The sequence below is a fragment of the Oncorhynchus masou genome, chromosome 19 (genome assembly GCF_036934945.1).
Source record: "Oncorhynchus masou masou isolate Uvic2021 chromosome 19, UVic_Omas_1.1, whole genome shotgun sequence".
Classification (NCBI taxonomy): domain Eukaryota; kingdom Metazoa; phylum Chordata; class Actinopteri; order Salmoniformes; family Salmonidae; genus Oncorhynchus; species Oncorhynchus masou.
The window spans coordinates 31,801,785-31,815,467 of record NC_088230.1 but is presented as its reverse complement, the minus strand read 5'-3'; the positions used below and the strand labels follow the sequence as shown (position 1 = coordinate 31,815,467).

Genomic DNA, 13,683 nt, shown 5'->3' with positions numbered 1-13,683 from the left:
AGCCACCTCACCTTGGTCCATTTCTTCTCCCCAGCCACCTCACCTTGGTCCATTTCTTCTCCCCAGCCACCTCACCTTGGTCCATTTCTTCTCCCCAGCCACCTCACCTTGGTCCATTTCTTCTCCCCAGCCACCTCACCTTGGTCCATTTCTTCTCCTCAGCCACCTCACCGTGGTTCTTTCTTTCTCCCCAGCCACCTCACCGTGGTTCTTTCTTTCTCCCCAGCCACCTCACCGTGGTTCTTTCTTTCTCCCCAGCCACCTCACCGTGGTTCTTTCTTTCTCCCCAGCCACCTCACCGTGGTTCTTTCTTTCTCCCCAGCCACCTCACCGTGGTTCTTTCTTTCTCCCCAGCCACCTCACCGTGGTTCTTTCTTTCTCCCCAGCCACCTCACCGTGGTTCTTTCTTTCTCCCCAGCCACCTCACCGTGGTTCTTTCTTTCTCCCCAGCCACCTCACCGTGGTTCTTTCTTTCTCCCCAGCCACCTCACCGTGGTTCTTTCTTTCTCCCCAGCCACCTCACCGTGGTTCTTTCTTTCTCCCCAGCCACCTCACCGTGGTTCTTTCTTTCTCCCCAGCCACCTCACCGTGGTTCTTTCTTTCTCCCCAGCCACCTCACCGTGATTCTTTCTTTCTCCCGAGTCACCTCACCGTGGTTCTTTCCCGTCCTCCTTCTGTCCTGATAAACCCATAGCAGAATGATCTACTTCTTCCCCAACCCCCCTCCCTCTGATCAAATACGGTCCGCTCCATAATCAGTGTGCGCTAGCGGTTAGCATGTTGTTAATTTGGGCCAGAGGGGAAATGGGAGCACTCTTAAATGTTTGATGGGAGTTTGGGTAGAGGTCAGGGGTTAGTGGCTGTAATGAAAACGTGCAGAGGAGGGCGAGGGATGTTAGCGCGGTGAGGTTTCGTCTTTTGATGTTTTTTTTATTTTATATGCATCCTGTTGGGTCACGTCCATCTGTGACAATCGGGGCCAGCTTTGTCCACTTAGCACTTCCTGTGTGTAAAAAGATACTTAATGGCACGGCACCACATGGTCGTCACACACACACACGGTTGTGCGCATGGACACAGCCCCCCCCCCCACACTGCTTCCTATAGGCTACTTCACTCCGACCAGCAGCTCCATCCCATAATTAGCCCTCACACAGCTCCTTTCTCGTTCCACTTCCTGCATCGATTACCGCGACTGGTGATGACGATGGAACAGGCTATTTTCATCCAGGGCGCTGGGTTTATTATTTGCTTCCTTCGCAGTTTGCACACACTCGCATGCACGCTATGCATGTGTACACACATTCTGGAGGTAGTCTTATGAGCATAATAAGTACATAATCATTTTCTCCTCCCAGGTTGCTGTGAAAGACAATGTCTTCTCAGCGTTCCTTGTAAATTAACAATGAAAAATAGATGAACACACAAACACCACTCTGAAACAGAACACACACACACTCGGTCCAAATCCTTATTATTTGTCTGTGGAAATGGACATAGCACATGGGTAACTCAGAATGGGCAGGCAGTTTTGGAGGTGTGTGGGGGTTGGTGTGTTCCCTGCCTCTTTCCCTGTCAGTGGGTCCTCTTCCTGGGGGGGGGGGGGGTGTGTGTTATGCACTGACCTGCAAGGCTCCTGATCAAATGGAGGTTTTGTTCCTTGTCATTCCTGGTCCCCCCCAGGCCTGATCAGGAGTTGCTCCTCCATTGGAGCTGAACAGAATGTGCTAGAGGCATTTCTCTCTCGCCTCCCCTTCTCCCTCTCGCACAGCACACCCCCACCCTGCTCCAGGCCACTCCTCCATTTTGTTCTCTCTCTTTCTCTCCTCTGACCATGCCCTCTCTTGACCTCTGTGTGTAAACTGAAACCAGGCAGGACACCCGCCAGGTCACCTGAGAGGACACCCGCCAGGTCACCTGAGAGGAGGGCACTCGAGTTGCAGGTTCTGATTCTTCAGGTTTACGCACACAGACACACACACACACACACACACACATGTGCACGTACGTGCATGCAGACACACACACAGACACACACACATATATGCACGTACGTGCATGCAAACACACACACATAGACACACACACACACACACATGTGCACGTACGTGCATGCAAACACACACACAGACACACACACATATATGCACATACGTGCATGCAAACACACACATAGACACACACACATATATGCACGTACGTACATGCAAACACACACACATAGACACACACACACACACACACACGTGCACGTACGTGCATGCAAACACACACACATAGACACACACACATATATGCACGTACGTACATGCAAACACACACAAACGCACATCTGGCATAATATGCATTCCTTTGTCTTGAATTTATTTTATTAGGGAATAACTCAATTTCATTCATCTGATTTAGTTCATAGTCGAGTAGCTTGAATAAAGTCCTGCGGCAATTTGTAATAACTGACACATTATTTTACACACGAGATACTGTGGTTATATAAAAAGCCAATTGTATATCTTTACTATAATTTGCTAGATACTAGATATTCATTAAAGTATCTAGGAAATGTGAGTTGACATATTTCTAGTGGACAAAAGGACTTGTGTGCTTTCCTAACTGACAATAACTGGACCAGTGTTATGAAGGCTCAGGGGGTGGGGATGCGGGGACCACTGAACTTTGACCCGGAAACACATGCTGCTTTCATAAAATGATGACTGGCGCAGACGAGGAAGGCTCTCATTGATTGGCTGAGCCAGAGAATCAATGACTAGTCATAATTATGCCTTGAAAGAAAGAGAAGCAGTTCTGCTGAATTTTTATTTTTTAATGCCCGTAACATTTTAGAATTTATAATAATATATTCATCATAAAGTCGCTGGGATTGAAATCATTTATTAGCTATTTGAAGTTGTGGTTTTAGTTTGTTTTAATGCTGTTGTGATTTGTACCAAAATGTATAATCATCTCCTGAAGTGACCCACTACAGCTGAAACGAACATATAATACCCACCTTGGTTATCATTAGCAACTCGTATGTATATTAATTCAGGTCACCATGACATCACCCTTTTTCTTCCCTTCTCTGTCCTTTTCTTTTGCCTCATCCCTTGTTTTGTCATGAGCGTTATGCCCTGTTGAACAGAGGTGTAGAATCCTTGCTGTCTCTCTCATTCTACCCCTAATCCTTTCCTTTTCCTCACAGCAGATCCAAAACATCCAGAACGGTCTCCTACTTTCAGCTAGCTGGGGTGAGCTAAGCTAATCACCTACTGCTTGCTAGCAGGAGACAGGGAATGATTTGAGTGAACGAAGGGATAAATGAACGAATGAATACATTGTGTGAAATCATGTATGATTGAGGAGTCTTTTTCACCCTTCGTGAAACCACGAGGTGTTTAAATGATGAATGTGTCGATTCCCCTGTCTTTCGTAGTTATGGAGTTTTTCACCAATATTCTTTATAAAGAGTTTGTAGTGCTTTTAGTAATTTGGTTAGTAGTGTTGGTAATGTCTTTTAGTGATGATGTTCACGTCTTTATTGTCAAGAAGCACAAAGATTTGTCCTCACCAAAATGACAAAATAATATATATAGTAATAATCATGCATAGTGAAATCTCTGAACTACGGTGCTGATTTGACCACTTTGAATTAATTGGTAGGATTAGATATATTTTGTAGTTTACAGTACTTTAAGTAAAATGTGACATTGTAATTTTAGAGACGCAGTTGTTGTAAGTATTTTAATTAACCATACAGTTTTACATTTATTGATTCCAATGGGTCCCAAGATGTGTCTGTGTATAACAGAAGGATTTGTTTCTATGTTATGTGAAAACAATTAGTGTTAGAAATGATGCAAACTGGTATTTTAGATATTTAAAAAAAAGTGAATATATTTAACTCACTGTATTAGAAATAATAAAATATATTGAACTAATTGAGGGGTTTAGAGATTTGAAGAATATCATTTACTTGGATCTTTGGACTGCATTTTTGCCACCCCCACTTGTACAATTTCATTGGTTGAGGGAAATTGCTGTCTTTTTATTTCAAGCAATAAATTAAAATTAATATTACTGTAGTGATTTTAAATAATTGTTAGATATCATCAGAATAAGGGTCTAAATATAATCTAGGACAGATGGTAGCTGTTACTAGTGGCATAATAATGACAGATTTTCATGTATTAAAATCATTAGTAGATAATGAATTAATGTTGATTAGTCAGTAGATATCACATTTTCCATTTAGAAAGCTTTGGGGTATGTGAGATGATAAAAACACCATTATAAAGATATTCAAGCTTCTATAATAGCTTTATTGTGTTCATAATTCTAAGCAACATTTTGTGTGAAATATTAAATGTATTATAGCAAATATAGACATATAAATCTATTCCAAAAACGGGTTAATTCATAAAGAAATTCATTGTTTCATCTTTGAAGAAATAAACTGTAATAACTTTAGTGCAGCTATTATTTCTGTCTTTCCTATTGGTTTCCAGAGATAATATTTAACTAATAATATTTATATCAAAGATTATTACAAAATAAAGCAATACATTGGACCAGATGTATTATATTTTCATGAAACATGAACATGAAATGATTGGTAACACTTTATTTGGATAGTCCATCTGTAGGTGCTCTACTGACTATCAGTAAAATTTCAACCAACTAACTATCTACTAACCCTAACCTTAACCCTTATCCAAATACTAACCTTAACCTTAGCAAGCAATTCCTTATCAACAGATCAAACTAACAATCTGTAGAGGTTCTATAGATGGAAACAGACCATACAAATAGTGTGACCAAATAGTTTTATATGCATGAACTTTTAATGGTTTATAGTCCTATTTTGTCTTTTGAACTTGTTTACCATAGATAAACACAAGCAACATTTGCACTGTGGTAAATGACTTAGCTTTACTAACCCAAATAGTAGCCATTCTTCCCAACTGTACTCTGTTTATACAATTTAATTGCCTCTCTTTCTCACTCTCGTGGCAACATGCTTGTTTGAATAGCTCTTCATTGGCCTGCATACTGTTGGCTTGCTCTGACACTCCTTCAACAGCATGTATACATTTTGACGGTGTGTGTGTTTGTTCCCCTCTGCTAAATTCGGTTATGCGTCGGGTGCGATCCGTAAAAGATACATGATATCAGTCATATTATGTTGTTGTCAAACCATACATGTTTGATTGATATGTAGCCTCGTGTTTACATAGTAACCAGATGAATCATTCAGATGGAACTGATAAAGACATATTTCTTGGGTCGAGGGAAGGGACAGCATTGGGTGCGAAACCCTATTCCTCCCCCTCCCTCCCTGTCAGAAGGAAACTGTCTAAGTGAGAACTAAAATGGGAGGGATGAGGAAGGGATGCACCTAAGCTACCAATTTTTCGATTTAATTACATTTTGTCATTTGATAAGGATGAACATTGACAATGACTGGAATTAAATAGTCGACATTCCAAAGGTTTGCTATAAATGCTAGCCCAAAAATCATTAATTGTAACAGTGCAGTGTTTCTAAAGAGGGGTGGTCTGGATGTAATTGTAATTACATGGTAATAATTCAGTATCTTTTAAAGGATGATCTGGTCGATATAATTCAAATTCCATGGCAGCATTTCTTAAAGGGCTGGTGTGTTGATTTTTTTTCCTCCACAGAGTAAACTGGTGATGGAGGGCTTCCGCAGCCTGAAGGAGGGCGAGCAGGTGGAGTTCACCTTTAAGAAGTCCTCCAAGGGCCTGGAGTCCCTGTGGGTGACGGCGCTGGGTGGGGGACCGTGTGCGGGCAGCGAAAGGAGACCCAAAGGGAAGGTCCCGCCCCAGAAGAACCGCAAACCAAAAGGAGACCGGTGAGTACAAGAGCAAAGCATGCTGAGAAGGCTCTGATTGACAGGAAGTACATTGTGGATGGAGCTTTGCTGCACAGGATTTTTAAAACGACATGGGCGAAATGGCTGTCGCTTTGGGAAAGACCAGGGACCTCACGATACGATATTATCAAGATACTTAGGTGCCGATATGATATGTATTGAGATTCTCACGGTTCTATATGTTTTGTGATTTGATTCTGCAATTCTATTGTGATTTGACGACAAGAGATAACATGATATAATTAGTTTTGATCAGTCATGGAAATAAGTGCTGAAAACATGTTTGCTCACTATTTAAAAAGAACAACAAGATATAGGATATAGGTACAGCCGACTAGCTGTGTTGTTTTGTTTTTGAAACCAGGTTTGCTGTTCACTTGTGCTATATAAGATGGAAGGGAGTTCCATTCAATCATGACTTTGTATACTACTGTACTTTTCCTTGAATTTATTCTGGACCTGTGGACTGTGAAAAGACCCCTGGTGGCATGTCTGGTGGGGTGTGTCTCAGTGCTGTATGCAAGTCACGATACAGATGTAACTGTATTGAGACCCCCGTCACTACTACTACTGGAAACCAACATTAAAGTAACGTGGACAACAAAGAATTAAAAAGGCTAAACTGATTTGTTAACATTAAGTAATCTGTTGATTTACGCTCAAATTTTACTGATGAAAAAACAACCGTTTAAAAAAAAAAAACACGAAACACATTTTTGTTGTTGATGGATATTAATATGGAATAAAATGTGAGTATAAGCCTTACAAATTTGTATGTTTCTGCATTCATCAGTTGGATAGTTATCAGGGGGCCTAGATTGTAGATTTAACACACATCTAAGTACATAGCGATTGCCATGGTTATTCAGCTTGAGTCATGCATTGAATAGGGCACTTTTCCTGCTATTCAAAGTCAATTTATCACCTTCCACAATCTTCAAATTGGTTAGGTTTGTGCATTTTACTGCAGGTATTATGAAAGGGGGTGTTTTGACTATATCTAAATACTGTCTGTGGTGTTGAGCTGGACTCCCGACATCAACATTTTTAACGTCTTGTTTAGTCCCTAAGGCTTATATGGAACTCGCTGAAATAGTTTGATGGTTGCTGTATCTGTGCTCTACCTCTCTGTCTCTTCTACTGAGAAAACGTGCTGTTCCTCCTCCTCTGCATGTGTCAGAGCACCTGGTGCTGCAGTGAACACACAGAGACGGACTGGGATGGAGCTATATGTGGCTGCCATCGTGGGAGGCTACTTCACATAGTTACAGTGTACATTAAACCAACATCTGGAGTTTGTGTATCCACTAGCAGTAAGATGAAGAATGGGGTCTGGAGAAATGTAACCTAACTACTCTCAAATTCATAAACGCAACTCAAGTTATTCTTAAATAATCAATGAATATAGGGCAGGCTGTCATCAAAGAACCATTGAACAAGGAAATATCACAGATTATTCCTTAATTTAAAAAAATGAAGCTGTGTGCCTTTAACGTTTGTGATCTCAAGGTTGATGTAATTCTTTCCCTACAATGGATGTAAGATGGACAGTGCCTTCAGAAAATATTCATACCCCTTGGCTTATTCCAAATGTTGTTGTTACAACCTGAATTCAAAATGGATTAAACTTATTTTTTTTCCTCACCCATCTACACACAATACACCACAATGACATGGAAAACATGTTTTTTGACATTTTTGCAAATGTATTGAAAATTAAATACAGATCTAATTTACATACAGGAAGTATTCACACCCCTGAATCAACACGTTAGAATCCCCTTTGGCAGTGATTAGAGCTGAAAATCTCTTAGAGCTTTACACACCTGGATTGTACAATATTTACACACCTGGATTGTACAATATTTGCACATAATTATTTTAAAAATTCTTCAAACTCTGTCAAGTTGTTTGTTTGTCATTGCTAAACAGCCAATTTTCAAGTCTTGCCTTAGATTTTCTAGACGATTTTTAACTGTAACTAGCCAGTACAGATCCAGGTTCGATCCCGGGCTGTGTCGCAGCCGGACGCGACCAGGAGACCCATGAGGCGCAATTGCCCCATCATCGTCCGGGTTAGGGAAGGGTTTGGCCTGCTGGGATGACCTTGTCCCATTGTGCTCTAGCGACTCCTTGTGGCGGCCATGTGCATGCACACTGACTTCGGTTGTTGGTGTTTCCTCCAACACATAGGAGCAACAATTAAAATAACAGTAGCGAGGCTGTATACGGGGTACTGGTACAGAGTCAATGTGCGGGGTCACCGGTTAGTTGAGGTAATATGTAGGTAGAGGTAAAGTGACTATGCATGGATAATAAACAGAGTAGCAGCAGCGTAAAAATTGGGGGTGGGTTGGGGACAAGGCAAATAGTCAGGGTAGCCATTTGATTAGCTGTTCAGGAGTCTTATGGCTTGGGGGTAGAAGCTGTTAACTTATTTGGGACTGGGGGGCAGTATTGAGTAGCTTGGATAATAAGGTGTCCAGAGTAAACTGCCTGCTACTCAGGCCCAAAAGCTAGAATATGCATATAATTAGTAGATTGGATAGAAAACACTGACGTTTCTAAAACCTTTTGAATGATGTCCGAGTATAACAGAACTCATGGCAGGCAAAAACCTGAGAATAAAATCCAACCAGGAAGTGGTAAATCTGAGGTTTGTAGTTTTTCAAGTCATTGCCTATCGAATGGGGTCATATTGCACTTCCTAAGGCTTCCACTAAATGTCAAAGGTCTTTAGAACCTTGTTTGAGGCTTCTACTGTGAAGGGTGAGAGAATGAGAGCTGTTTCAGCCAGGTGAGCTCAGTCTCATGCGCACCCGTGAGAGTTAACGGCGTTCCATTGCATTTCTAAAGACAAAGGAATTGTCCGGTTGAAACATTGAAGATTTATGATAAAAACATCCTAAAGGTTGATTCTATACATCGTTTGACATGTTTCTACGACCTGTATTATAACTTTTGGGACTTTGTCTGAACTTTCGCCTGGACTTGCCCGCCTCGTGAGTTTGGATTTGTGAACAAAAAGGAGGTATTTGGACAAATGATGGACTTTATCTAACAAAACAAACATGTATTGTGGAACTGGGATTCTTGGGAGTGCATTCTGATGAAGATCATCAAAGGTAAGTGAAGATTTATAATTCTATTTCTGACTTTTGACACCTTTCCTTCTTTGGAAAATGGCTGTATGTTTTTCTGTGGCTAGTTGCTGACCTAACATAATCGCAAGGTTTGCTTTCGCCGTAAAGCCTTTTTGGAATCTGACACAGCGGTTGCATTAAGAAAAAGTTTATCTATTTTTCCATGCATAACACTTGTATCTTTTATCAATGTTTATTATGAGTATTTCTCTAATTTGATGTGGCTCTCTGCCCTTTCACCGGATGTTTGTTTGAGACAATGCATTTCTGAACATAAAACACAAATTTCAAATGAGGTTTTTGGACATAAAGATAAACTTTATTGAACAAAACACACATTTATTGTGTAACATTAAGACCTGTGAGTGTCATCTGATGAAGATCAAAGGTTAGGGATTAATTTAATCGCTATTTCTGACTTTTGTGAGGGCTCTCCTTGGCTGGAAAATGGCTTTATGGTTTTCTGTGACTCGGTGCTGACCTAACCTAATCGTTTGGTGTGCTTTTGCCGTAAAGCCTATTAGAAATCGGACACTGTGGCTGGATTTACAGGAAGTTTATCTTTAAAATGGTGTGAAATACTATGTTTGAGGAATCTTAATTATGGAATTTCTGTTGTTTTGAATTTGGCGCCCTGCAATTTCACTGGCTGTTGGCGAGATGGGATGCTAGTGTCTCACATATCCCAGAGAGGTTAAGAAGCCTTTAGGACCAAGACTTGGCGCTCCGGTACCGCTTGCCATGCGGTAGCAGAGAGAACAGTCAATGACTATGGTGGCTGGGGCCTTTGACAATTTTTTTGGGGCCTTCCTCTGACACCGCCTGGTATATAGGTCCTGGATGGCAGGAAGCTTGGCCCCAGTGATGCACTGGGCCATACGGACTACCCTCTGTAGTGCCTTTCTGTCGGAGGCTGTGCAGTTGCCATACCCGTCGGTGATGCAACTAGTCAGGATGCTCTCGATGGTGCAGTTATAGAACTTTTTGAGGCTCTGAGGACCCATGCCAAATATTTTTGGTGTCCTGAGGGAGAATATGCGTTGTTGTGCCCTCTTCACAATTGTCTTGGTGTTTTTGGACCATGATAGTTTAGGTGATACGGACACCAAGGAACTTGGGGCTCTCAACCTGCTCCTCTACAGCCTCATCGAGGAGAATGGGGGTGTGCTCGGTCCTCCTTTTTCTGTAGTCCAGAATCATCTCCTTTGTCTCGATCACGTTGAGGGAGAGGTTGTTGTCCTGGCACCACATGGCCAGGTCTCTGACCTCCTCGTCATTGTCGGTGATCGTATGCTTGGACGTGCAGTCATGGGTGAACAGGGAGTACTGAGCACACACCCCCGAGGGGCCCCTGTGTTGAAGATCAACATTTTTAATTTAATTTTAATTTAATTTTAAATTTACCTTTATTTTACTAGGCAAGTCAGTTAAGAACAAATTCTTATTTTCAATGACAGCCTAGGAACAGTGGGTTAACCTGCCTGTTCAGGGGCAGAATGACAGATTTGTACCTTGTCAGCTCGGGGATTCAAACTTGCAACCTTTCGGTTACTAGTCCAACACTCTAACCACTAGGCTACCCTGCCGCCCCATGGCATATGTTGTTACCTACCCTTACCACTTGGGGGCGGCCCTTCATTGTCTCCAAGTGTCTGTGGAAAGCAGGCTGAACCAGGTTTTCCTCTAAGATTTTGCCTGTGCTTAGCTCTATTCCGTTTCCTTTTATCCTTTTATTGTGGTCAGCTTTCGGAAAAGCTGACCACAACTCCATTTTGCTGATACCTGCCTACAGACAAAAGCTAAAAAAAGAAGCTCCCACGCTGAGGTCTGTCCAACGCTGGTCCGACCAAGCTGACTCCACACTCCAAGACTGCTTCCATCACGTGGACTGGGACATGTTTCGTATTGCGTCAAATAACAACATTGACGAATACGCTGATTCGGTGTGCGAGTTCATTAGAACGTGCGTTGAAGATGTCGTTCCCATAGCAACGATTAAAACATTCCCTAACCAGAAACCTTGGATTGATGGCAGCATTCGTGTGAAACTGAAAGCACGAACCACTGCTTTCAATCAGGGCAAGGTGTCTGGCAACATGACTGAATACAAACAATGCAGCTATTCCCTCCGTAAGGCTATCAAACAAGCTAAGCGTCAGTACAGAGACAAAGTAGAATCCCAATTCAACGGCTCAGACACAAGAGGCATGTGGCAGGGTCTACAGTCAATCACGGACTACAGGAAGAAATCCAGCCCAGTCACGGACCAGGATGTCTTGCTCCCAGGCAGACTAAATAACTTTTTTGCCCGCTTTGAGGACAATACAGTACCACTGACACTGCCTGCAACGGAAAAATGCGGTCTCTCCTTCACTGCAGCCGAGGTGAGTAAAACATTTAAACGTGTTAACCCTCGCAAGGCTGCAGGCCCAGACGGCATCCCCAGCCGCGCCCTCAGAGCATGCGCAGACCAGCTGGCTGGTGTGTTTACGGACATATTCAATCAATCCCTATACCAGTCTGCTGTTCCCACATGCTTCAAGAGGGCCACCATCGTTCCTGTTCCCAAGAAAGCTAAGGTAACTGAGCTAAACGACTACCACCCCGTAGCACTCACTTCCGTCATCATGAAGTGCTTTGAGAGACTAGTCAAGGACCATATCACCTCCACCCTACCTGACTCCCTAGACCCACTCCAATTTGCTTACCGCTCAAATAGGTCCACAGACGATGCAATCTCAACCACACTGCACACTGCCCTAACCCATCTGGACAAGAGGAATACCTCTTCAACACCATAGTACCCTCCAAGCTCGTCATCAAGCTCGAGACCCTGGGTCTCGACCCCGCCCTGTGCAACTGGGTACTGGACTTCCTGACGGGCCGCCCCCAGGTGGTGAGGGTAGGTAACAACATCTCCTCCCCGCTGATCCTCAGCACTGGGGCCCCACAAGGGTGCGTTCTGAGCCCTCTCCTGTACTCCCTGTTCACCCACGACTGCGTGGCCACGCACGCCTCCAACTCAATCATCAAGTTTGCGGACGACACAACAGTGGTAGGCTTGATTACCAACAACGACGAGACGGCCTACAGGGAGGAGGTGAGGGCCCTCGGAGTGTGGTGTCAGGAAAATAACCTCACACTCAACGTCAACAAAACTAAGGAGATGATTGTGGACTTCAGGAAACAGCAGAGGGAACACCCCCCTATCCACATCGATGGAACAGTAGTGGAGAGAGTAGCAAGTTTTAAGTTCCTCGGCATACACATCACAGACAAACTGAATTGGTCCACTCACACAGACAGCATCGTGAAGAAGGCGCAGCAGCGCCTCTTCAACCTCAGCAGGCTGAAGAAATTTGGCTCGTCACCAAAAGCACTCACAAACTTCTACAGAGGCACAATCGAGAGCATCCTGGCGGGCTGTATCACCGCCTGGTACGGCAACTGCTCCGCCCTCAACCGTAAGGCTCTCCAGAGGGTAGTGAGGTCTGCACAACGCATCATCGGGGGCAAACTACCTGCCCTCCAGGACACCTACACCACCCGATGTTACAGGAAGGCCATAAAGATCATCAAGGACATCTACCACCCGAGCCACTGCCTGTTCACCCCGCTATCATCCAGAAGGCGAGGTCAGTACAGGTGCATCAAAGCTGGGACCGAGAGACTGGAAAACAGCTTCTATCTCAAGGCCATCAGACTGTTAAACAGCCACCACTAACATTGAGTGGCTGCTGCCTACACACTGACACTGACTCAACTCCAGCCACTTTAATAATGGGAATTGATGGGAAATGTTGTAAATATATCACTAGCCACTTTAAACAATGCTACCTTATATAATGTTACTTACCCTACATTATTCATCTCATATGCATACCTATATACTGTACTCTATATCATCGACTGCATCCTTATGTAATACATGTATCACTAGCCACTTTAACTATGCCACTTCGTTTACATACTCATCTCACATGTATATACTGTACTCGATACCATCTACTGTATCTTGCCTATGCTGCTCTGTACCATCACTCATTCATATATCCTTATGTACATATTCTTTATCCCCTTACACTGTGTATAAGACAGTAGATTAGGAATTGTTAGTTAGATTACTTGAAGCAAGCATTTCGCTACACTCGCATTAACATCTGCTAACCATGTGTATGTGACAAATAAAATTTGATTTGATTTTAAAGAACTCCCTATCCCTTGCCGAGGACAAGCATACTATAACATGATGCAGCCACCATCATGCTTGAAATTATAAAGAGTGGTTCTCAGTGGTGTTGGATTTGCCTCAAACATAACTTTGTATTCAGGACATGAAGTCAATTTCTTTGCCACGTTTTTTGCAGTTTTACTTTATTGCAAAAAGGATGCATGTTTTGGAAAAAATGTTTTCTGTACAGGCTTCCTTTTCACGCTGTCATTCAGGTTAGTATTGTAGAGGAACTACAATGTTGTTGATCCATCCTCAGTTCCCATATCAAAACCATTAAACTCATGGTGAAATCCCTGAGCAGTTTCCTTCCTCTCCGGCAATGGAGTTAGGAAGGACGCCTGTATCTTTGTAGTGACTGGGTGTGATGATACACCATCCAAAGTGTAGTTCATAACTTCACCATGCTCAAAGGGATA

At 42.9% G+C, this 13,683-nt stretch overlaps 1 protein-coding gene across 1 annotated transcript in view; it reads left to right on the top strand.

Moving 5' to 3' along the window:
- LOC135505597 (protein lin-28 homolog B-like) overlaps window positions 1-13,683 on the top strand; it is a 46,843-nt gene that overhangs the window by 12,762 nt on the left and 20,398 nt on the right. Inside the window, exon 3 of the mRNA XM_064924663.1 lies at window positions 5,679-5,869. Coding sequence (XP_064780735.1) covers window positions 5,679-5,869 — 191 coding nt within the window. The remainder of the gene's footprint in view (window positions 1-5,678; window positions 5,870-13,683) is intronic.